Below are 24,518 nucleotides of genomic sequence, written 5' to 3'. Positions count from 1 at the left end.
AAAAACCGCAAATATGGGGGAAAATAAAACACAAGTAGGGATCCTGTTAATTAAACATAACATTTTACAATTATTTCTTAGTGACCTACTGTAAAGGCTGGTTTCCACATCACAAACAGGTTACAGACCCGTGGTTAGTTTAGTAAAGATAAAGCTGAAATCCAGCTGGAACTGTAATGCTATTAGTAATTTGGGTTTCAACTGCGTGAAAACACTACTTTAGCCCAAATTCTCAGTGCCTGTCCCAGAGGAACACACCGTAGTCCTTCCATAGAGCACAGCACAAAGACAAAAGTCTTTCAGTAGAATAGGTCACGGCTATTCAGGGACTTAGCATCAAAATCAAATAGCTGACTTGTCCCAAGAAAGGCAATCCCTGCAGCACTGTGCTGTGGAAAGTATTATGGCACATAATGTTACTTACAAAACAGGAACCAAATGAGATTCCAAATTGTAAAACTTGGGAGTCGGACAGTGACAGATCACTTCTGTGCCTCTCCTTGCCAAGCCAGGCTCCTCCACGTCTCCAACACAGACAGCTGATGAAGCCCTGGGCCACCATCCTGCCTTATTTTAGTCAAAACTTGGATGACAGGAGTCAGAGGAACTGGAAATGCCAAGATAATGCCAGTTTTCTTGCCACTGTCTTTTCCAGTGACCATTACAGAAAACTGATAACCATGTGCTGGATGGCTGAATGCCTCATCTGTAGATTGCTGTAAGGGTAAATAAACAGTTTTTCTTCCAATAAAGAAATAAAAATGCTTACCTTATTCAAGGGAACTACCTACTCAAAACAGTACTTAGTCCCACCAAAAAAGGGTCCACAAGCTCAGTGTCACTGGATGAAAATACTTCAGATTTCAACACAACACAATGGCAGTACTGACCTCTAACTAAGATTTATTCACAGTAGCTCAATTAAACGCAGCCAAAAAGGGCAGAAGAAAAACAGAAAAGATTTACTCTGAGTTTTCTAACATGTACTTGCTTTGCATAAGGAGCAACAAATTCAGAAACAGGCAAATGCATACAGAATTCTTTTATTTAACTTAAATCATGTAGTACTGAAACTACTAGAAAAAAGCAGAGTAAGAGAAACTAAAGGAGCCTTAGCTTCAGCCATTCAAAATAGACAAAGTTTCTTCTTTTCATAATGTAAAGAATCCCGAGTATATCGCAATAACAGGAATAAATTCTTACAACAGAATATACAAAAACATTTTGAAATTTTTTTTTTATCTACTGATTCATTTTAATATAAACACAGGAATTTCTTTAGGAATAATTTATACACAGCAAGTCTTTTTATGTAATAAATTGGCCATGTTATTGTTTAATTTTCTCTTAAAAAAATTTAAACAAGAAAAATTGGAAAATGTATTTGCAACTGCATCCATTCCTTAGCACTTTCTAGTTTTGTTTTTGTCCCAGAGGTAGACAAACTCTGGCCAATCCTTTCATCTCAAACCTCACTGGTTCAGAAAACAGAAGAGCTGATTTTTAAACAGTATCTAAATCATCAGAACCCTTCAGCAATGTGGTAGTCAAATTGAGGGGAGTGAGGGTGAAGGGATCTTCAATATGCTTAAATAAAAATAAATAGGGACCCCGCCTTGCGCATTTCAACAAAGCTTCAAATGGTGCTCAACGTCTTTAGAGGCTGCACGCAAACTTTTGATGTGACAAGAAATCTGCAAATAGGTCTTCAACAGTCACGATGAAAACCGCCCTCCCTCTTTCCCTTATGTAGTCGCATCCTTCAAACCACACGGCCACCGTGAAGCAGGTACTGAACAGCCCGAGTGAGACCGGGTAGCAGCAAAACCCGTTCTGTTTCCCCGACCAGTGAGGTTCTTGTGATCCGTGAAGATAACTGCCCTAGACAGTAACGTGAAATGACCAGTTAAGATGATCCCACCCCAACCAGAGGGCTCTGGAAGACCAGGATACTGAAGATACAGAACATTTCCCCAACTTATTTATTCATTCACTGTATACTGGGACACAAAGCTTGGGCGGGAAGGGGGAGAGGGACAAGCCATGAATTGGACAAGTCAGCGATCCTTTTTGGCATATTGTAAAGCTAGCTAGTAAACTGGTACCATCAAAAAAACTGATCACATACAGACACACCCATACACAGACACAGAAAAGTGCCCTTAAATTATATTTTAGGCATTTATAAACTACAAACATTTTATAAAATTATTCTATGTACTTACAAAATGCAATGAAACATTTAATTAGTTCTTGTAAACCAGATCTTCGTCAACTGACTACCCGTAATCTACTGGACTTAAAGCCCTATTGAAAATGCTAATGGATTACTAACCAACAAAATACATACCAAAAAAAAGATGAGCACACACACACGCATATGCACACACACAAACTAGTGATAGTCTTCAGGTACTTGCAAAACAGATCAACTGTAAGTTGAGACCGATTCATAGAGCCCACTGCTAACGACCGTTAAACTCCTGGTAATGAATTTACCACCCCAGCTGGAAAATCCAAAGGTTTATTTACAAGTACCAACGATCAGAGTTGTGATACCTGAGCTCTGATGCTGTCCCACAAAACAAGCTCAGGAAATTACCTCAATCTTCTGCCAAGCCCTGTGTCTTTGTAAACGCCCATTTCTGCATCCTTTGTTTCCACATGTCTCCACACCGGCCTGTCTCAATTCTGATTTTCCTGGCTGTGCTCCGGTTTGGAGGCTGGTCAGTGTCTCCGAGCAGCCAGTTTCTGAACCGAGGCACCCTTCGAAGCCCTCCTGCCTATTTGTAGTTCTGTATCTTCAGCACCCCTGGCCGCTAGTGTTGTTTCTACACATCATTCTTAAATTCTTGTCTGCACAACTACTCATGAGTTAAGTTGCAATATCTGGCTTTTATCACTGGTTAGTAAGGAGTGGATCCCTTGCACCTTCCTCCACTGTTGTTCAGCCCAGTGATTACATACACCGTTGACAAACAAAGTAAGAATAACAGGAAACAAGTGTTACTTGTACTAATGGAATGAAAAGGGTTTAAATAGATATATATCTATATTATAGATATACATATGCAGATATATATATATGTATATATAGATATATATATATATATATGGAGTTGTATCAACAATAGGAGTGTTGTTCACTTGGACACGGATTGTACTGAACACCCCTCGGCAGTTCCCAGAGGACCTGAGAGCAGTTCCATCTGGTGACCAGTTGTCCTGGGCAAACTGGGCTTTCTTTCCTTTGTTTTTAAAGACCAAGAGGAGCATCAGTGCGAACATGCCTAGAATCATACATCACTTAGAACCAGCTTTAAAGAGCAGAGGCATCACGCTGAGAAAGACCTGGTGCCCACCGGCTGGCCTCACACCTTCCATCACGCTCAGCTTCTGCGTCTAGTTTATGATTCCCCCAAAAGAGCATCTCATTTGGTACCGCGCGGCTGACACGTCTGTGTTTACGTAGGAGCCACATTCCTTTGCAACCAAACCACCTTCTGTGCCGCCGAGCAGCTTTTACCGACGAGTCAGGTGGGAACAATGGCCGCGCACTAACATCAAAGCCGCCTGCTCCCCACAGTGATGCCCATTTGTTATCCTACTGCATTAAAACATCTTGGTACCATTTGTCAAAATGCTGGTTTTCAGGGCTGGGTGGGCTTTTGTTTTTAATTTATAAACAAACTGGATTACTTTAACTTTATTCAAACATAGCTGAAGTTCTAAATAAATTTTCCATACCAGACAAGCCAGTGGTCTCAGGGAAGAACAACATTACAAACCGTATTATGACTCTATCAAGCCAACATTAATTCTCAGTTGTTCACATGCACAAACAAGTTGATTTACTGTCCAAGGGAAGTCTGCATGAAAAACCCATGTGAATAAAGCTATTCAAAATGCACAAAACACAACAAAAAAAAAAAAAGCTATGGAAACAAACAGAACAAAAAAGGAATTAAGCTTGAATTGCAAACACAGAACGCAATGGTATCATGAAGGTGGTTTGGTCCAGGAGAGCTGACTGTCATCACGCACGCGCACGTGATGCCACATGACTGTCTTCTACTGAAGTGCTTTTTGAAATGTTTATCATGATGGGTGCTACGTCATTAGTGTTTCATCCTAATGCATTTTAAAACCACCTACATACAATTATAAAAACCAGTAACTTGGACAGTTTTAACAAAACCCTCCTAGCCAGCTGAAAGATCTGAGGATCTCCAGTTGTGGTAATCAATATGTGCAAGAGAGGGGAACAGCCACTGCACCAAAAGGTCACCGGAACCCAATAAAAAATGGAAAAGCAAAACAACCTAGTAAAAACTTTAAATTTTGCTGGTTTCTCAGGGCCAGAGAGAAACGCTCGCTCCAAAGACAAACTCTGTAGCACTTAACCACAGCACTGTGTATTCAAGAGACCATGTACAACTTGAAGTAGCCAAGCACCACATTATTCAGATACCACAACCAACACCTGCACGAACAGCTGCCAGAGCTGGAAAAAGAGAAACATTATACATCAAGTTGATGGCAAGCTCATGTTAGTCCTGTGTGCTTGTAAACCAGTTACACGCTGTCAGAGGGCAGTTAAAATTTGATGGCTGGTCCATCAGAATCCACAGTTACGAAGCATATAAACAGGGGAAGAAAAGGGAACTGAATTTTTACTGGCACATTAAAAGAAATCAATTCAATGTTAGTTTTGAAAAAAAAAAAATATCAGTGCTCTCATCAAACAGAAGCAGCAAAGATCCAAAGCTGTAAACTCGATGTAGTAGTATCATCAGGCAGCCTGTGACAGGTTTTTTCATTGTTTTTTTGGTCAAGAAAGCAGAGCTATTGCTGTACGAGCCAATTTATTTTTAGGTGCTGATTCAGCCAAATGCCTTTTTGGTGCTTGTGGCATCTGAGGAAAAACTGGTAGGAATGACTTAGCTCATTCTACAGGACAAACAGAAAGACCATTCCCTTTAGTAATTCTTCTGGACCTTCAAACATTCTAAACAATTGATTTTTGTACCAGATTTCATCCAATACTCATAATTTGAAGTACTCGTATCAGGTTAGCTACGTCTCTGCTTGTCTAAACACGCAGTGTTTTGTTGCTGACCTGAGGACTGCTGCAACAGCACACTGAAAAACCCTGGTGTTTCCTTAAAGGATGGTCACCCTATATCAGACAGCTCTTTGATTTCTCCTCACAATAAAGAATGTGAACCAAAAAATTAGAGAAACTCCTTAGAATTGAGGCAAATATTCTGAAGTGACCCTTTGTGACAGGCAGTGACTGTTCCCCTCCAGAACCTAGAGCATGTGGTATATGGAGTGAGAGGTTACCAGTATCAACGGCATTTATTGGCTGCTGAGAAATGTGAGATGTATTTTTTTTTATATACACACATATAAAAAAATAAGAGTGAGGTAGATAAATGTTTGGAAAAAAAAAAAAATCAAAAACTGTCCCCCGTCATACTCAAAACCCCTTATCTCAGTATTTAAATTTATTATGGGGCATCTCTACAGTGATTTAAACTGATATCACAAAAATAAATAAAAAATCCTACATAGAATACCTTCTTAATTAACTTTTTTGTCTTTTTCATTTTTAAAAGGGAAAAATAACTATGGGACAGAGGCAAGAGAAGATAATGGGACCTAAACTACACAAGCAAAAAGCACTACAAACTTTTTAAAAATCTCCAGTCAAAACTAGCAATCAGTATATTTTAATTCTTTGTTCTTACTCAAAAGATTTCAACGTTTCCATCCCAGAACCACCTCTTCACTGCCATCATTTGGTTGGATCAGTGCTAAACAAAGGCTTAAGATGCTGTAACTAAGGTACGATGAGCAACTGGTATGACTCCTTGGTTGTAGACTTTCTGATGGCCCCCTCCTTCCCCTTTCACCAAGGCTTCTGCAACTGAACAAACAAGCTTACTCGTTTTCTTTTGTTCTGAGGTTTGGTCTATGATTTAAGCAACAAGCTCCTACTTGTACAGGTTTCCATAGCTGCCAACACTTAACTGTTTGCTAGCCAAGATACTGGCACCAGCTACAGCCTTTCCACCCAGCCCTGTGGAAATGGCGTGGTGGGTTTGGTTTGGTTGTTGTTTTTTTTTCTTGCCAGGGGTGCGAAGTGCAGCCCAGGGTGCCCTCCATGAGGGCTTCCTCTCATTAGGAAGGTGAAGAGCTGGGGTTTGCTGGAGCCAGGTGTTCAGTGGCCACCCTAAGAACGCCTGGCATCACTAGCTGCAACGGGTATAGCTCCTGTTCACGGGGCGGAAGGGTTACAATAGTCTTTTTAAAAATCAGTGACCCAAAAGCCTGGTGTCTGCTGTTGTACCCAACAAATGAAAAAAAAGAAGTATGTGTGTGTGTCTGTGTGGGGAGTGTGTGTGGGGATGGGTGGGTGGATGTGTGCCACAACCAAAACAAGCGGGGAGGGGAGGAGGGGTAGGACCCTTGTACAACAATGAATATAAACACTGAACAAGAATGTACTAAATATTTAACCTTTTTTTTTTTCTGACCTGAGTTTGTATCATGCCTTGCACTGTAAGAGACTCGCATGCTGTCTGGGCAGAGGTTAGTGGGAAGGAAGGAAAACTGAGGTTTAAAAACACCACACCACAGCACTGCTAGAGTGTTTCCGTGCAGGGTGTCCCTTCTTTCTCCATGTCCCCCTCAAAAGCCCTGTAGCCCACACAGCCAAGATGTTGTAAAACAACTAATGGAAAAAAAAAAAAAAAAGAAAAAAAAAAGAGGAAATGTATTTATAAAAAGGCATTAAACAGTTCATGGCAAATCATATGAAAGGTATCAGTTACTGGGAAGGAGGAAGTAAAAGTTACACACTATAGTACAAAGCATAAGAAAATTTGTTGAAGTGGGAGGGAAGGGAAGGAGGGCAGACCTGAAGGTTTTCATAGATTAAATCCACAAAGATAAAGAACAAAAAAAATAGCAGCTTTTTTCTGTACAGACATATAGATGAGTATCTGAACCGTAAAAAAGTTATAAAAGTGACACAAAAGACAATGTGTATGCAAATGATCCATGGTCTAACATAGAACTGCAAGACCCTTCGAGAAGTCTTAATAATAAAGAGAAAAGGTCAACAAAGCATCATATACTTGAATCCGGTTACTGCTTTTTTTTTGTCTTCTCCAATTTATGTTTCTAGGTGTTTTTTTCCTTGCAAGCCTGTGAAGGAAGGCAGGCTGCAACGATGGAGATCTCTGCCGGTTATTTTCATGTTTTTCATGTTTCATTTTTGGCGTGCGGTTGACTTTTTTTGTACGAAATGCACGTGTTTATTTAGCTCACCACTGCCAGTTTTGTCCAGAATTCACTGGGATGGGGATAGGGGTGGAGGGAGGGCTGTTTCTTTACCCCCATCCCTTTTATCTTCTCCATCACAAGAAAAAATAAATCACATTTTGTCCAGTTTTGAAAAAAGATCTAGACAATTTGATTTTTTAATTTTTTTTTTTTTAAATACCAGTGTATGATTGAATAGAATGTATTGGTCAGGATCTCTTTTAAACAGAGCAGTTGATTACTGTGCTCCTCCATGCCTACAAAAAAACAAAAACAAAAAACAAAGAGTTCATTTTTTTGGCAAAATTTGGCAGCGTTGAAAATGGTTAACAACCTTGGACGAATGATGGCCCTTTTTTATTCTTTTACGTGTTCCTAAAAAGATTAAAGAGCAACATTAAAAATCCAGTCTTTTTTAGTTGTTTTTTTTTGTGTGTTTTTTTTGTTTGTGGTTTTTTTTTTGTTTGTTTGTTTTTTTTATAAAGACCTACAGTGTTAGGCAGGTGCTTGCAAGGGTACCGGGGAGCCACCTGGCCTGCAATATCTTTGATCTGATAAAAGTGCTGTACGGTTGAACTTGCACGCAGATATGTTTCCCATTATGAAGCAAAGAGAGACAGGAAGAAAGAGAAAGAAGAGAGGAGAGAGAAGGAGAGAGAGAGAGACATCAGAACTCAAGTTTTCTGTTGCTATTAAGTGTTAACATTAGAGTTTTAAAAGGCCAACTGTGTGCCCCATGAATGGAGTCCTTTACTGAAACAAACATCTGCTTGCATATTGAAAAAAGAAAAATACGATAACTTGTTTACTGAAAAAAGGGTTCTCCCAAGTGCAGCTATGGCAGTTCTGAAGATCCACTGAGGTACAGTAGGCTTTTGAATATATTGTAATTTTCTTTCTTTCTTCCCCCAATGCATGTGTTTTTCTGTGTTTTATTTCTGTGAGATTCTGGTTCTAAGGATCAGCAGGCCGAAGACTGGGGCAAGGGTAAGGCCCTCTCATTCTTGCGTCCCCCGTTCATGTGTGCGTACGGCTGTCTCTCCTCGAAGCTGGCCCGAAGGACCACCACGCCCGGGCCGTTCTCGGCTTTGTGTCCTGAGTGCTTGTCAGTGGGTTGGAGGGTGGAGGAGGGATCTAAAGGAATGCTCTCCATGTTTTCAGTCTCCAGGTCAAGCTCCTCTGTATCTGGAGGCTTGTTCTCTTCACTGTAGAAGAAGGAGACCTCTTTGAATGCTGGATCCAGCTCGTCTTTAATGCTACCGATTATTTCCAGAAAGGAGGGCCTCATTTTCGGATTGTACTGCCAGCACATGCGCATCAGCTCAAACCTGGACAGGAAACACAAAACAAAGCCATTTACTGAGGTGTTCTACGAGCCCCGGCTGGAGCCCAACTATGACTGAACCAGACTGCATGTTTTAGAAAATCGTTCAATTCTGATGGAAGACAAAGCAACAGAACTTTTACAGACCGAGATCCCCTTGTCACATTTTGACCTTCTTCCTAATCACTTATTTGTAATACTTCTACAGCTCCTTTCCATGCACTCACCCATAAAACACTCTCATGGATATCTGACATCCAGGAGCATTTCGTTATTTTTATTCTGACTCGGTGTCTCTCTCTTTTTCCTCCTATGTCCTGTGCTTGCTCAATCACAGGCTACACGACAGTGCCTCTCAGAGTATCTTTTTCAAACAACCAATCCTTACCCTACTGATATCGCCTCAGAAAAAAATAAAATAGCCAATACACACAAAGGAAAGCACTGCTTTTTTCCCCCTGAAAAAAACCTACATTAAAATTAATTGTAATCCCCAAAAGACATTTCCCAATCTCAAAGACATTCTCTAATCTTTTATTTTAAAATTATGTTTTCATTTATGGCCAGGGATGCCTCAATATTTTATGAAGTGAGAGATCATCTGTTTAAGCACATCCATGATTAGATCTGTACAATGTCCCACGCTGGCAAAACAAAACCACAAAAATGAAACAGTAATACATACATAATGAAAACAGCATTTTCATGACATAGCAAAATTGGATATTCCTGAGAGATCGCCCTGAGTTTTAAGCACAGCGCAAGAAAGGATTTCACTGTCTGTGAAGGTGGAAGAGGGATGTCTTGTTAACACAGCACAAGTAATGATATAAATTTAAATAAGGAAAGGAAGATTAGCATTAATTCTTTGAGCCAATCCTCTGCATACACAGCACTCAGAGAAACACACTGTGTGTAGGAAGTCACCACTGGCCAAAACTACTACTTTACTAGAATAAGAATGGATTAAAAAAGGAAAAAGAAAAAATCTTTCAGTTCAGATAAAGTACAGGAAAATCCTTCACATCTCTGACTCACTCTCCAGCCCTGACCTGCAGTCCCAGTAAGATTCCCTCTCCTTGCCTGGCCAGCAGCCTGGTCTGGTGGCCAGTCTGGGTTTATTTGCCCACCTCTGCCAGCCTTCCCGTACGAGGTTAGCCAGGTCACCTGAACTTTTAGTTCTGATTCTATAAAACACCCACACCACTTCCCTAACTTCCAGAGAAGCACACAATTCTATTTTATACCTTAATTAGCTCTCACTGCCTTATGCCCCAGCAGCAGTTTACTAGATCTCTGCAGGAGTGGAATGACTTTTTTTTTTTTTTTTTAAATTAACAAAGGAGACAAAAGACAAACAAAAATTCACTCCTTTCTGAATAGCACCTAAATCCATCACAGAGTAATGTCTTAATGTCCCCGGAGTCCCTGTTCTAGAACAAACCTTTCAACAGGACTATCACTGAGCTGGAAAACCCTGGACTCTGAAGCCTCTTGCTGTGCTTCACTGCCCACAGCGGGGTCCGGAGAGTCTGGGAACCCTGGGCTGAAGCAAAACCAAAGCAAAGGAATTCCCTCCTGCAGAAACTCACTCCTTGGGAAATACTCTTGCATTTTCTCATGGGGTGCACTATGTAGCTGACGTGAACCAGTAAAGAGATGGAGAGCTGCTGTGCTTGGGGTACAAACACTGCTGAGAGTGCTTCAACCTAAACAAAAGCAACTTTAACTAAAGTGCATCTGAAGTCACAAATATTCCTGTGAGAGCTCAGCTGGCACAAGGCTGTATGAACAAAAGTCAGCCACCTGAGCATGGCCTTGTGACACCCAAAAAGAAGCTGACAAAACCAGTCTGTGCTGGGAGAACTCCCCGGGGTACTCAATGCTGTACTGTAACAGGCACGTAGACATGTAAACACTGTTAAACTATTGCTCCTCTTCGAGTCTTTAAAAAGCCTTTCATAGCGAAAGTGAAGCCAAACTATAAAGCTGCACTATACCCTCACTCTCAAACGAGGAGGAAAGCTTGAGACATAAATATATAAAATCCATTTCTGTTACTTCATTGCTGTTTCCTTTCCAGCTGACTGCTGCGTCCCTGAATAGAAGCATTAGCTGGAGCCAAGAACACTGGATATTCGCTGGCGCTTTGCCCTGAGGCCTAAGGGCAATGCTAAGGAGATACCACAAGCAGTGGAGTAATGCATGTGACATCAGCACAAACAAGGACATGTGATGTTTCTTTTAAGCCATTCCAGATTTAAAAACCCTACACAGTTCCCATAAAAGGATTTTTTTTCCCCCTTTGTAATTCTGTGGGTTCAAAGACCTTGTTTACATTATCTTAAACAAAACAAACTTTTCCATTAGACAATGGAAGAATTTACAGGCTGTTAATACAACCTGAGCAGTTTTATAAAGTATGTTCCTGACTGGTGGCAAGTGAACTCAGGAAAGTCGGAGGCATCACCATGAGATAGAGGATTAGCCAGCATCTCTCACTTTTGCTCGAAGAGCTGAGCAGAAATGGAGTTACTTTTTGCACTGAGACAGTAAAAAACAGAAAATGGAAAGTTATTATAGAAGCTGCATTTCATTTCAGTGTGTGTTCGCGCTTTGCATCAGACTTGATTTGGTGGGGAAAAGTGAACAGACCTCTCCTGTTCTGCTGTTGCTACACGCTGACATTACCCCTGCACAGCAGACCCTGGTTTCTAACCGACAGCTTGACAGGAACAAAGGGAAAATCAGCAATGCGTAAATACTCTCGTCATCTACAATACATATGGGGGAATCAATTTTGCTTCAAAAACAGAGTGGAATTCCAGCCTCCACAACTTTTAAAAGCCCCATGGGAACACACTGTCTGAGAGCTTCAGCTGTAACAAACCTTCTTGCCACACAGCCATCACCTGATGAACACTGCCATAACAATGGTAGTACATAAAAACATAACTTATTACACAGGAAGAGGAGAAAAACAGCAAAGCTTCTCCTGGCACCGTCTTATTGAACCATCTGTCTTATTGCATAGTTCTGTCTGTAAAACCATGCAAACTATGCCAAGAGGGTGTAGCACAAACAGAACTGAGTCTTGTTTCACCCTGTGTAAGAGTAAAAAGCCTCTAGAAATACTGTCCCCTTTGTGCTTAGCCCTTTCACAGGGATCCACCACCTCTCTGAACCACAAGAAAACCATGCCATAAAATCCCCCTCTGCACAAGCATCTGATAGAACCAAGCTGCAGAGCAGAACCTCTCTAGTTCTTCAAGTGTCCTTGGCTCTCTGATCCATCTAAAAGTCACCGACTGGCTGCTACCAGGGGTTAGGAAAGCAAAGCCACTAACAAGCATTACTAGCATTGCAGTCTTAGGAGAGATGGCACGTCCAAGGCTGCTTGCACCATGTAGCATTCACGCAGGGGGGGCAGCGAGAGGCCTTTAGGAAAACTACTGCACTGTGGCTGGAGCATGCACGGCTGTGTCAACACTCACATAATCTGCAAGGTTAAAAATAGTAGATTCAGTGACAGTTGCAGCAAGATTCTTCTCTCTATTCTCATCTATGCTTCCCCACAGCAGTCTACCTCCTCCACCTGTTCTGGAGGTTTTTGTATGTCAGTATACTCCTCTCTCTCTACAGAGAGGTAAATTTGTGTTATGCCCATAATTGTAGCTGTTTCCAAGTCAAACTGATTTAAAGAAAAAAGTGTCTCTGTGTTTGTAGCCTACCACATGAGATATACAGAAGTGCAGTGCTGGCTCCCCTTCTCGCCTGCTTTCACGCAGTACCAAGCACAAGAAATGCACTGACTTCCCTGCAGCAGGTGGACTTTGCTTTCTGGATATCTTGAGTTAATAATGTGAGTTAATATTAAAGTGTCACAGACCAGTCAGTCTCCACCAGTAAGAATTTGTGCTGACTAAAAAAAATACCTTCCACTGGCACAGACATGCCAAGAAACCCATCTTTAAACCGAATCTTTTAGGACTCTCCACAAAAAAAAGGACCCCCTATTTTACAAAGGGTTTTTCATAAAGTACTTGAGAAAGCAGTTGCCTGAAACATGCTGGGGATGCACAGCGAGATCCGTATGGAATTTCAGGGCGCTCTGCAATTCTGCTGCAAGCACCTTTCTGTCAATCCAGTCACTCTCTTGTTAGGCCCTGCACTGAGAAGTGGGTTAACAGACAGCTGGAACAGGAGAGGAACTCTGCCTACAGACCAGGTCTCTGCGCCTGCCAGCAGCAGCACACACAAGGTCCAGGACTGGCAGCAGTTGTCCGGTTACTGAGTGCTGCACAGCATCTTTACAGCATCTTGGGCAAACAGGATGGAAGAGAGAGAAAGAAGCAAAATCATGCAAAGAAAATAGCACCACAGTAACACAGAATAGGTACTTTGCCAAATGCATGTGCATGGAACAAAGGTGAAGATTATTCCTGAAGCTCCCTACTGTTATTGCCACAAGAGCCTATTTGAATTTCAGCAGACTTGGGTGTCTGTCCTAACACAAAGACAAAACAATCTGAAAGGGAGCTAGAGCAAGTCACAATAAGCTTCTAAGGTCAACAGAATTTTATTTTTTTTCCCCCTTTTTAGACAGAGTCAGGATGTTTTATACACAACTGTATCAAAAAAAAACCCCAAAAGACACAACTAAACTGGATGTGCCTTAGTTCTGAGTTCAGAAGTAAGATTTTTTAATTCTGCACATCTGCAATGTCAGGCTAAAGTCTTAGTGGCCGTAACTAATGCATGAACAGCTTCTTCATTAAAACCAGCACAAAAAAGGCCTTTGCTGTTACATACCGGTGCAAAGATTTGCTCTGCCAGACATTAACCAAATTCTCCCAGCTTGCAATCCAGAAAGTAGATTCATCCTGTAGCAACACCCAGCAAGCAGAGGAGTATCGAGGAGGAGGAGGAGGAGGAAGGAGGAAAGAGAAAGGGCTGGGTGGGCTGCAGTAAAGAGAGCTTCTTGCTGTAACTCCTCTCCCGTCCCCCCTGTTCATACCACACATGCCCCAGGTTAACGGGGAATTTCTAATGATGAATCTTTTGCTGAGTTCGTTCTCACTGTAGAGGTGTTTTTCTCCTATGGACTCGGGGAGCTGATCCCCACACACGTTCTGTTCTTCCCCCATTTCTGCCTCTTCCCCCCCTCCCTTATACAGCTCTGACCATGTTAAACAATCTCCAGTCAATCTGACTGCCAGAAATGCTCCACAGCATCGTGGAAGGGAAAGAATGTGAAACTGAGGAATCACATGGCAGCTACACCTCCCCCTGCATATACCACCCACTCCCCTCAAACAACAAAACAACACTGCCTGTCATTTGAAACCAAAGCCAGCACTCCAGCCAAAAAAGCTCTTTTCCTAAGAATCCCAAGCAGCTGAGGCCCTTAAGTGATTGTATCCCTTCTGTGGGCCTCCAACAAATTTCAATAACTGCAAGACACAGTATTTCCTTCCCAAAAGCCAGTTTGGGAAGTATATCAAAGTAATAAAGTCTGAACAACTGAAAGTGCTGTACACAAAAGCCAACAGAAGTATTTCAACAATGTAAAGCTAAAAACTGAAGCCTGCTGCACTGCACACCCTTCTCTGCTTGCAAGGCTTTGTATTGATTCTAGGGGTAGGCAAAGGTTTTTCTGTGTACTTTCCATGCTTACAGGAAAGGAAACTGTTAGCTGGGGAGATTTGTTTATCTCAACGTGATGAGCGCTGTGACTGAAATTGCAGATCCAAAGCTGCCTCAAACAAAGGAACGATACATTCATTTCTCTGCATGCTGAACTGAAACGTCAAAAACCACAGAGTTTACACACAATACATCCTAAGCTCTTTTTTGTCTTTATACTCACAGAACCTATTAAAGCAGGGGAGATGAGATTTAGACACAAAGTCTCCCGCTGTAGAAAATGTCACTTATGAGCTTTTATTAAATTTAAATTTATTCAGGAACACAAGGATTAGGGTTTATTTTCTTATTTGAGGAGATAGCCCAAAGCAAGATCCTGGCCACAAGCAAAGTTGTTTCCTGCTATGTCTAACTACTACAGCATATGAGATTGACAGAGACTGTTCAAGCAGCACCTCACACTATTATCACTCTTTAATAACACGTCCTGTCAGAAGCAGACACTGAAGGGATCATGAAGAATAAACTGTGCACCGAGAACAGTGCTCACTGTTGACACTTACAGCATATCAGGGCAATTGTCTGGTTTTTCCAGCAAACCTCCTTCCATCACAAAGCGGAGCACTTGTTCATTGGTCATGCCTTGGTACGGCTGCTCTGCTAACGTTGCAATCTCCCAAAGTACAACACCAAAAGACCTGGAAAACAAATCAGAACTTTAGAAAGCAATCTTCACACGGGTATTTCTCTTAGATACAGAGGTAGGTGTTCATGGGTATTTTCTTTTACCAAAAAATTCCAATTGCTCAAAAAGCATGCAGCTGTGGTGACAGCCACATCACCAAGCATAATCAGCTTGACTTCAAACACCTCTAGTCAATGGTGAGAAACAGACTGCCAGTTCTGAACGACTCTTCAGAATGGCCTCTGTAAGAAACGACTGGTAATACTACATCTCCACTTCTCACCACAATCTACAGCTCAGAGCTGGTCATGATGATGATCATTCAGTGGTCCAACATGGCTTGATGACACCTGCTCTGAACAGGTCAATTAGTAAAAAGGCCACCACAAGCTCACTGCATTGACCAGAATCCCCCAAACTCAGAGGAGATTTAAACTGGGAGCTTGCCTGGAGAATCAGCTTGCATCTCATCTCCCCTTCCCACGGCTTTGAGTTCAGACTTTAGGTGCACTGCAAGGTGGGAAGAACAGTGAAGAGGGGAAAAGGAAAGATGCAGATAAGGAAAAAAATAGATTTTAATTCTGTCCCTATCTCTGCACTTCCTGTAGAGGACCCCAGGCTGGACAGACACCTGATCAGGAACATCTGCAAAAAGATCTGTGTGTGGCTGGGTACGGGGATTCAAACCTTCTAAGCAGATGGAGAAGCTGCAGAGACTGGTTATTTAAAGTGAGCTCAACAAGAACCCCCCCAAGCCACAGAGAGAGCAAGAAAAAAGGATCTGTACCTTAAAAAACCCTAAACTCAAAATCTTCATGTAACATATCTCAGGTACCCCTGATAGCAGTTGAGAAGGCAATAATGCAGAACTGTAAGCTCTCATTCCAGCGCAAGCTGCTTTTCATCAGAAATACTTGAGTCACACAAATCCCATTTAAAAGCTGCCTTTTTCCCTTACCGCTGTAGCAAGCTGAGAGCCAGACAGCAAATGCACACCACCACACCTGTGCATCTCATCTGTCTTACCACTGAAAGCAAGCAAACAAACCAACCTCTAATTCCCCAGGCACAAAACCAGCTCTTGGGTAATACCTTCCATTTATCCCCTTGCTTTGGTTTCTTCTGCAAAGTAAGGATCAAGGCATTCAGCATACAGCATTCAAGCAACAAAACCCATTTTTGAGAAAGATGGAAGACATGTGAATGTTCTCTGGCTTCTTGTACCAAGACCCTAATTTGCTGCTTCAGCAGCGAAACTTAAGCTCCCAGGAGCAACTCGGTTACCCCTTTTGCAACATGTGTGTAACTATGTTCTTGCAACAGAGCTTCTAACTCTTTCCAACTAACTACAAAGGACACAGGAGTGAAAAAAAGAAATCTGTCTAATAATAGGAATTGATTACTGGTGAAGAAAGAGAAGCATAGTTATGTAATTGGGTAGTTTGGACATAAGTATTGACACTTTCTAAAAATATCTCCATTTAAAATTAGTTTATTGAGCAGACATGGCTCAAATTGTCTGCCCTGCCCTGAAGAGTTACCTACTTTTAGAGCTGCTGTGCAAAGGAAGAAAATCTAGATGCTGTGCCTTCTCTGACTAAAACGCTGAGTCAAGCTTAGGGGAAAAAAAAGCGTAGTTTCAATATGGTATTGTTATGAAAACAGGAGTCCAGTATTATTAGCTGGTTATGGTAGAGTGGTTTTATCTTTCAGTTATCCACTGTATCTAAAATGGTTTGCATCTGGAGCCAGAAGCCACAAACAGACTTGCAATTGTTTGCCTTTCAGGGGAGGGAGGAACAGAGGGTCAACTCAATATTTTGTTGCCTTTGAAGCTACTTTGATCGCTGCAGGAATAATGAGAACAAGTCTTGCACACCTACCAGTCATATTATCATAACAAATAAACTTAAGTTCCTCCTTCAAGGCAACTTACCAGCTCTGAAAGAATGCAAGATGCTGAAGTCTTATTTATAAAAATACACCCTTAGCCTGAACAGTATTACATTAAAGTGCTCTCCTTCCCTAACTACAACAAAAACAGTCTTGTCTAATTACATCATTCTTCAGTCTGAAAAGCAATAAAAGAATGAATTGCTAAAATAAAGCTCCACCCTTCAAAACCTCCAGACAGTCTTTTTGCAGTTTGCCATTTCACCTTTCAGCTTATAAATCTTGGGACTCTGACCACTTACAGTTTTGTCTTTTTGACATTTTGGCTTCTAAAACTGATCTCGAAGAACATGGAACCAGATGTCACAATATCCTACCAAAAAGGCAGGGAAAACCATCTCATCATTTTTTACTGTTTGATGAAAATAAATGGCCCCCAAACCAGCCAAGCTACACAGTTTACACGAAGCAACCACAAAATCTGAACCTGTACAAGGAGTCAGGTAATTTTTCCTGGCATGGAGACCTTCAATGTATAGTATTTGGTCTAAAAGTTATTAGGAAGTAAACGGGACTGATCCTTTTAGCCATAAGCAGATCAAGTAAACAGATGCTATCATGACAGTGTTAAGTGAAGCTCCACTACACATTTGGAATTCTGACTGAGATTTCTGAATCTATAGCTGTGGATACATGTGGCAAATGCAAATGTATGTGTTCCAATCAAACAGCATACTCCTCACATTGAGCTGGGGGTTTTGTACCTGAAGATAGTACACCTATGTGAACCAGATCTCAGAGTAAGTCAGAACTAACAATTAAGACAACAAACCATCCCAAGGAGAAACTGTCTGAAATTCTGACGTGCACTTCCTCTCCATAAAACAATTTTTTTCTCTCCATGCTTTCAAGTAAAAAATCTGTAAGATTTAACTCCTCCTCCTCTTAAGTTTTCCAACCTTATAACCAGTAAGCTACTTTCCCTTGATGTGACTTTTGTCTAGGATATTTCACTCAGACTGTCCTGCTGATAAACTGCAATATTGTTTGCTCAACCCTGGTTTGGACTGAAAGACTGATGAAGGCCAAATCTTGTTAACACTGAAGGGAGAACTCACATGGTTCCTGCAACAACTAAAGCACTAATGACACTTGATTTGGTGTCACATCTGTGGGGTGTTTTGTTTTTTTTTTTTAATTTGAACGCTGTTTAAACAATAATGTCACTGAACAGTTATAGGTTAAAAGGGGAGCGTGTATAGAGGAGGTGCTGTATGTCACCAAAGCTGGACACCTGACCTGCTGCCGTCTGCCTCCGATAAAAAGGCTGGAGATGACAGCCGGACTTAGAAGTTCCTGTTGTGTGGTAAGTACAGGCAGGTCTGCCAGCTCTTCACTCCAGGCTCATTCAGTTCTGCATCTGGGGATTTTCTAGTGATATATTCCAAATTTCTGTCTGCTTTGTGAAGCCATTACAAGTCCCAAAATTCTTTTACTGCAGGGGGATGGCCAAAAGCATGCCTGTGCTGTTCCGTTAGATAAATGGCTGACACGGGGCTTCCCCTTCAAACTCAAAGTGGTTATTTTCAACTATTTCCAAGTTTGAGGGTTACTGGATTCATAAATAAGTCACTACCAAGAAAAAAAAAAAAAAAAAAAAAAAAAGCAGTGCAAAATCCTGGTGCTTTGCTTCTTCACTTGCTACATAATTCTTTTTATGAACCTTTCACTCAGAGCTGGTGCTGCGGACAACAATCCACTGACTCCAAAATCTTCCAAGCTGTTTAAAGAAAATGCAGTTTACTACTAGAATACCATTCCCACTGACTTCTAGACATTTGGAGACAATCAACTGCCAATTCTCTAACAGATCAGCAGTAAAAACATCTTGTTAGGAAGGCAGAGAAATCATAAAAGACAGAGTAGAGTTTTTGCCAGTACATGTTCATCTTCTGCCAAGTCCTCCCTACCTATCTGCAAAAGTTTGGGGTGTGCATGTGTGGGGGAATTGTTTCAGAGTATTATTTCTTCTAAGAAGTATTTTGAAATTTCCTGAATGCATCTATTAATATCTTCACAGATACAGCAACCAGGCAACGTGCTTTTAAAGAAAAACCTATTTCTGCATCTTGTGGTATATAAAACAAGCAAACAAAGCTCCAAATGGAGAAGGATATACACAAGGGAGGACTCCCAAGAAAAAACCTGCTAGTGTACACAAACCGTCTGCAGGAAAGTAGAGTTATTTACACAGAAGGTTTTCATAGAAAAGCAGGTCAGCACTATGAACCTTTCTATATTCTTGGCAACTTTTAATGCTTTTCTTGAAGGAGGGCAATTTGAAAAATGACAACTTGCTCTTCCAGGTGAAAGTAATGTTTTTCACTGCACAACTGATTTTACAACCCACAGCAGGAAACATGCCGCCACCTCCAGTTTTGGAAATCCATTTAGTTCTGCTCTGAGAGCAGAACTTAACCTCAAGAGTTCTTGATTTTTGGAATGGAAATATGAAATATAAAGCAGAATGCTTCACAGTGGAAAAAGGAAGTTACCTTTGAAGAGACAGAAGCAGCAGCATACATAGTTTAACAAAACAAGAAAAGAGGCTAGGAAGAAGAGGGGCTAAAACATTTTTCTGAGCCCCTTTTTTGTTACCAGACATCGGAGTGCGTTGTGAAGACTCCATCTTTCAGTGATTCTGGGGACATCCAGCGGACAGGCAGCAAACCTTTCCCTCCTTTACGATAATAATCTGTCTCGTAGATATCTCTTGTCATGCCAAAATCTAGAAGGTATAAATGTTTTGAGTTTGTAGGATAAAACGGTGACCATTTCCCCTTACTACAAGCCACTGTAGCCAGCAGAGAATCACAGTTTGGTGCAAAGGATCTGCAATCTGTTACCATGACACTTTGCAGGCACTTTACCCGCTGCCTTAGTGCTGGTTCCCTCCCGACAAAACCAACAGACAGTTTTACCACTGACTTCAGTGGGTGAGAAGTCTGAACGATTTAAATATATTAATATGAAAAGTTCCAGGATTTATGCTCAAGCTTCAAAGCAAGCTAAGTCTTCTGAAGGTGATATAATTCACTAATCTGTTTTCTGAAGTCAGTGATTTTCTTTCCTTTTCAAAAGGTGTAAAGAACTCCTTTAGTACTTAATAGTATTGTCTTTAATTAAATAATGTCCTATGTTGAGGGAAACGCTTCTCAGGTTGGTTGGTTTTCTTCCTCTCTGCAAAAGTAATTTCCAGTCTCTATATAATATTCCATCTCAAATGCTACAGAGGATTAGGCTATTCATTTATGACTAACACAGACCAATATTAAAGACGTACTTCGGGTTATATGCATGTCCTTAGCTGTAAATACGTAAGCTTGTGCAAGACTTGGGATCTAACAACACTCACCTCCTGACTGTAATTCAGATTTATTCCAGCATTATTTTCTGTACAATCAGCCTGATGCACACAAACCTGCTGGATCTTGGGCTAGCCTATTTAAACCAGTTCCTGTGTTTTCAGACGCTAGCCAAAAATTTAATATATCAGGTGGCATCAAATCTCTTACTAATATTAAATGCTGTTTGCTAACACAGCAGACCTAGGGCAAAATGCATTTTATCGATACAGACCTGGAGTTGGCCCTTTTTTTCTGGGAAAAGTGGAGTGAATAAGAGGACAGAATTCCTCCAGTTCTTGTAGCTGTTATTACCAGTCTATGGATGTCATTATTACCAGGCTTGGATGAGTGACCAGCCACTGATCCTTCTCGTTCCTTGTCTGCTAGGGACACGGGTACCCTCAGTGATTATGACTAAAAAGCCCATCTGTGCAGCTATTCCATCACTCCCACACACCAGGGTGACTTTATCCTGGTTGAATGGAAAATTCTTTAAAAATGCAATGCAAATAAGAAACCGATAGCAACGAGCATAAGATAGCGTAGCATAAAGCTCTTCCTCTGAGATCTAAACAGTCTGAGTTGGTGTGTTCCAGTCAAGATGCTCCTAAACTGCTCCTACACAAAGGGGTTTTCAATACTGGTACGTAAATGAGAGCAGTGCAGAGTATTTCACAAAATGCTTTTGGGGTAACCATGTACCATGTTAAAGGGAAGAAATGCATCGTTTTCAGTTTAAAGAATTGTAAAACATGATGGTGGGGGGAGGAGGAGTGAAAAAACTGGAATGGGAAGGCTGACTTCCCCCAAACCTGCAGAAAATGCACAAAATCCCCCAAAGATCTTATTTCCCAATTAACTGACTCAAAATGAAATCATTTTTTCTTTCTCCCAAATGACAGGATTACTTACACAAATTATCAAAATAGCTGAGTTAAGCTCAGAGAAAAAGCATTAGTTTCCTACAGCAGAAGGCTGTTGCTATACATGTTACTTTAATATGCACAACTCAAAAACAGCCAAAAGCTTAAAATCACCCTCTCTGGAGAGAAGTCTGAAAAAACTCATCTGACACTAGTTTGGAAGGATGGTGAAGGGAAAAAAAAAGCGGTGTTCTAACAGCAGAGCAGAAGAAAAGCCATTCTGTTGTCTGGAAAGCAGAACTCCAGTTCAGACTGGAAAGCACCCAGCTGAAGTCAAGCCTTACATTCCACTTCCAAATCAGATATGCTTTAAAGTAATCCTAAAATTCTTATTCTTAAATCAATAAACAGGAGGTGGAATTATTTTCGTGCATTAACAGAAAAGTGAATGACACACCAGTGGTAACTACGCCATCCACCCAGATGTCTGCAGCATCTGCACCTCAAATCACTGCTTCACTAGCTCTTTTTAAACCCACACGCTATACTATTTCCTCACTGGAACAATGGCAAGCAGAGGTATTCCAAGAGTTTCAACTCAATGTTGACTGCTCACAGGTCTTAAATCACAGCAAGCCTTTATAAGGAACATATTTCATTCTGCAGAAATTTAAACTAGAGCTCAGTTTTAAAAGATCTTTCAAACAGCTTTCAAAAAATCAAAATGCCTTCTAAGATGCTGATTTTGCATTTGTGTAGAAGTCGAGAAAGCGCACCTCCAATTTTCACTGTGAAGTCTTCTGCCACCATGCAGTTTCTCGCGGCAAGGTCTCTGTGAACAAATTTGTTGGCGTTGAGGTATGCCATCCCATCAGCAATCTCTCCTGCCATCTGAATCATCTTCTTCAGAGTTGGAGGTGCCTGGCCAGGATTACTCTGAGCAAGATTAAGAAGGTAAAACAGGTAAGGGGGAAAGAAAAAAGTAACTAACTATTTCTATGTCAAACTGCAACATACCTTTTTTTTTAAAAAATAAAAAAATAAAAATCATATTAGCACAATGCAGCCCTACATGATCCAGGCCAAGGAGAAACTCATGATTATGTACACCATCACATCCGCTTAGTGGGAAAACTGGCCATACCAAGCTGGGTTACAAACAGAATTCCTAAATAGCTCTTTTACAACAAGGCCATTCTATTTTAGGGAAAACAAGCCAGAAAGACTTTTTGCTATAAGGCTGTTATCTATAAGGCTGTTACCTATGGAGTTTAAATGTCCATCCTTCTGCCACATGAGTTCTGAGATACAAAGCAGAGGGCTTATTTTAGAGATTTCACAACCAACCAGAAGATGTTAAATGATTTCATCTCCTACTCCCCAATTCTCCATAACCAGATGTCTCTTGAATTACTTCTATTTGTACACTGGAGGAAAGCTTATGGGACAATTTCTTCTGAAGCAAATTCACTCCTTAGCACCTATGGATACAGGGCTTCTGCCATTCTCAATCTCACGGATGGAAGGAATTCAGGTATATTTACACAGTCAGTTAAGTGCCACCATCCCTTACCAGCATGAATTCGCCTAAGCTTTACACCTCTTGGATAATCATCCCTGACAGAGTAACCAAAACCACGGCCTCATATACTGAATTCTACTAATGGCAAAGATCTGAAGCACACAGACCAAGTCACGGAACTTTACAACATCCCTATGGTCCCTTACCCACCTTCCATGGAAAGTGTTCATGCCCAGTCCCTTCATCACTTTCAAATTCTGCTACTTTGTGCTGAGATAACAAACCATACCCACTACTTCCAGGCTCCCAAGAGCTGAATGCAACATACCCTAATGGAGCCAAGAAGATAAAAGAAGAAAGCCTAAGAGGACCAGTGCGAGTTGAATCCCCAGGAGGAAGAGACAGGTATGGGAGCTGCATGGTTAAATAATTTACTGGTAAAGCTAGTGATCAGGCAAGCCGTCCATCCACACCTTATTGAAACATCCTGACTTCCTTCTCACACAGGTCCTCCCTCAGAAGATTTCACTCAGTTCTTTATACTGCACACCAAGGAAGACATGGAATTTAGGTACAGGCCTATCACAGGCTGCTTTGGAGAGCACCAGCATACAAGACAAAGTACAGAGATCATAATTTTGGCAATTTCCAGATAATGTCACTGTATCTTTTTATGAAGTTTGTTGAACTCAACCAAAACTATTTAATATAACCTGAAACCTTATTAACCATAAATTCTAGTCAAGCCCTTAAGTCCATAGTCCTACTGGTCTTTTCTGAACGCTGTATTCAGGATGACTTGTTTTCTGCATCCAGTCACTTCAGCAATCTGCTTTTGGCAATGCCCTCTATTTATACCATATTAATTCTCTTGTGCACATACTGTGCCCATGTTTTGTTTCTTTAAGTTACTCACATCAGAATTTCTTAGATCAAGGGCAAAAACTGCCAAGCTTATTTTCTACAGAGTCTACTATGATTTCAGTGGCAAGTGACCTATATATCATCTTCATCCTTCAGATCCTGTAGCATTTGTGGCAATCTTAGCTGTTACACTGATGGTCTACATATTAGAGTACGCATATGAGCCAAGATAATAGATTTTTACTTCCTAACAGAGGCAACAGGGAGGATATACAACATGAAACGATCATCCTAACATGCATGTTTCAACTAGCCAATTTTAACATTTTGATGAGAAATTAGATTAGCCAAGAGGTTTAATTCAAACCTGTAAAACAGGACTCAGTAACACAAGAAAAGACCTATTCCATGCAGTACACTGGGCTATTTACAATAGTTACCTCATGAACAAAGGTGTTGCAGATCACAGACCAGCTCATATTTTGTTCTTAGAGCTTAAGGAGAAGGGCAAGAAAGGCTAATTGCCTGATGCTTCTAAAGTGACACTGTTTTGTTCAAAATGCTTCTAACTGAAGAAATAAGAAAATAACATTCAGCAACTCATGACTCACCTCTGTGTCTGGCCTCAATGATCTCAGGTAACTTTTGAGGTCCCCACGTGTCATCAGCTCCATGATAACCAGCGTAGGCTGGCCCTGAGAAACAACACCAAGCAGCCGAACCTGGAAAACGAGAAACAAACATTCAGTTACAAATACAGCTGACTGAAACGTAATAATCATTTATTCATGTTGATCTGGAGCCCCGAACACCCATGAACCTGTGGGAAAGATCTGACAGTAGACTTGGTTCCACTCTCTGACTCCTGTTTCACAATAAGATTATAAAGCTGCACAGAGTTGAAGCTAAAATCCCAAGTTACCGCCTCAGTGGGCGAAGACATGCCCTGAACACCCTCATGCCAATAAGCACCCCAGCTGCA

General features: G+C 41.1%; 1 protein-coding gene across 1 annotated transcript in view; it reads right to left on the bottom strand.

Annotated features, from left to right (window-relative positions):
* Nucleotides 1-1,027: 1,027 nt before the first annotated feature.
* IGF1R (insulin like growth factor 1 receptor) overlaps nucleotides 1,028-24,518 on the bottom strand; it is a 191,933-nt gene continuing 168,442 nt past the window's right edge. Inside the window, exons 18-22 of the mRNA XM_026856064.1 lie at nucleotides 24,148-24,258; nucleotides 21,927-22,086; nucleotides 19,539-19,668; nucleotides 14,866-15,000; nucleotides 1,028-8,660 (exon numbers count right to left, since the gene is read on the bottom strand). Of these exons, the coding sequence (XP_026711865.1) occupies nucleotides 8,294-8,660; nucleotides 14,866-15,000; nucleotides 19,539-19,668; nucleotides 21,927-22,086; nucleotides 24,148-24,258 (903 nt within the window). The 3' untranslated portion in view covers nucleotides 1,028-8,293. The remainder of the gene's footprint in view (nucleotides 8,661-14,865; nucleotides 15,001-19,538; nucleotides 19,669-21,926; nucleotides 22,087-24,147; nucleotides 24,259-24,518) is intronic.

Source organism: Athene cunicularia, assembly GCF_003259725.1.
Source record: "Athene cunicularia isolate RWA chromosome 10 unlocalized genomic scaffold, athCun1 chr10_part1, whole genome shotgun sequence".
NCBI lineage: Eukaryota > Metazoa > Chordata > Aves > Strigiformes > Strigidae > Athene > Athene cunicularia.
The sequence above is the reverse complement of the archived record's forward strand: the minus strand, read 5'-3'. Positions and strand labels throughout refer to the sequence as shown.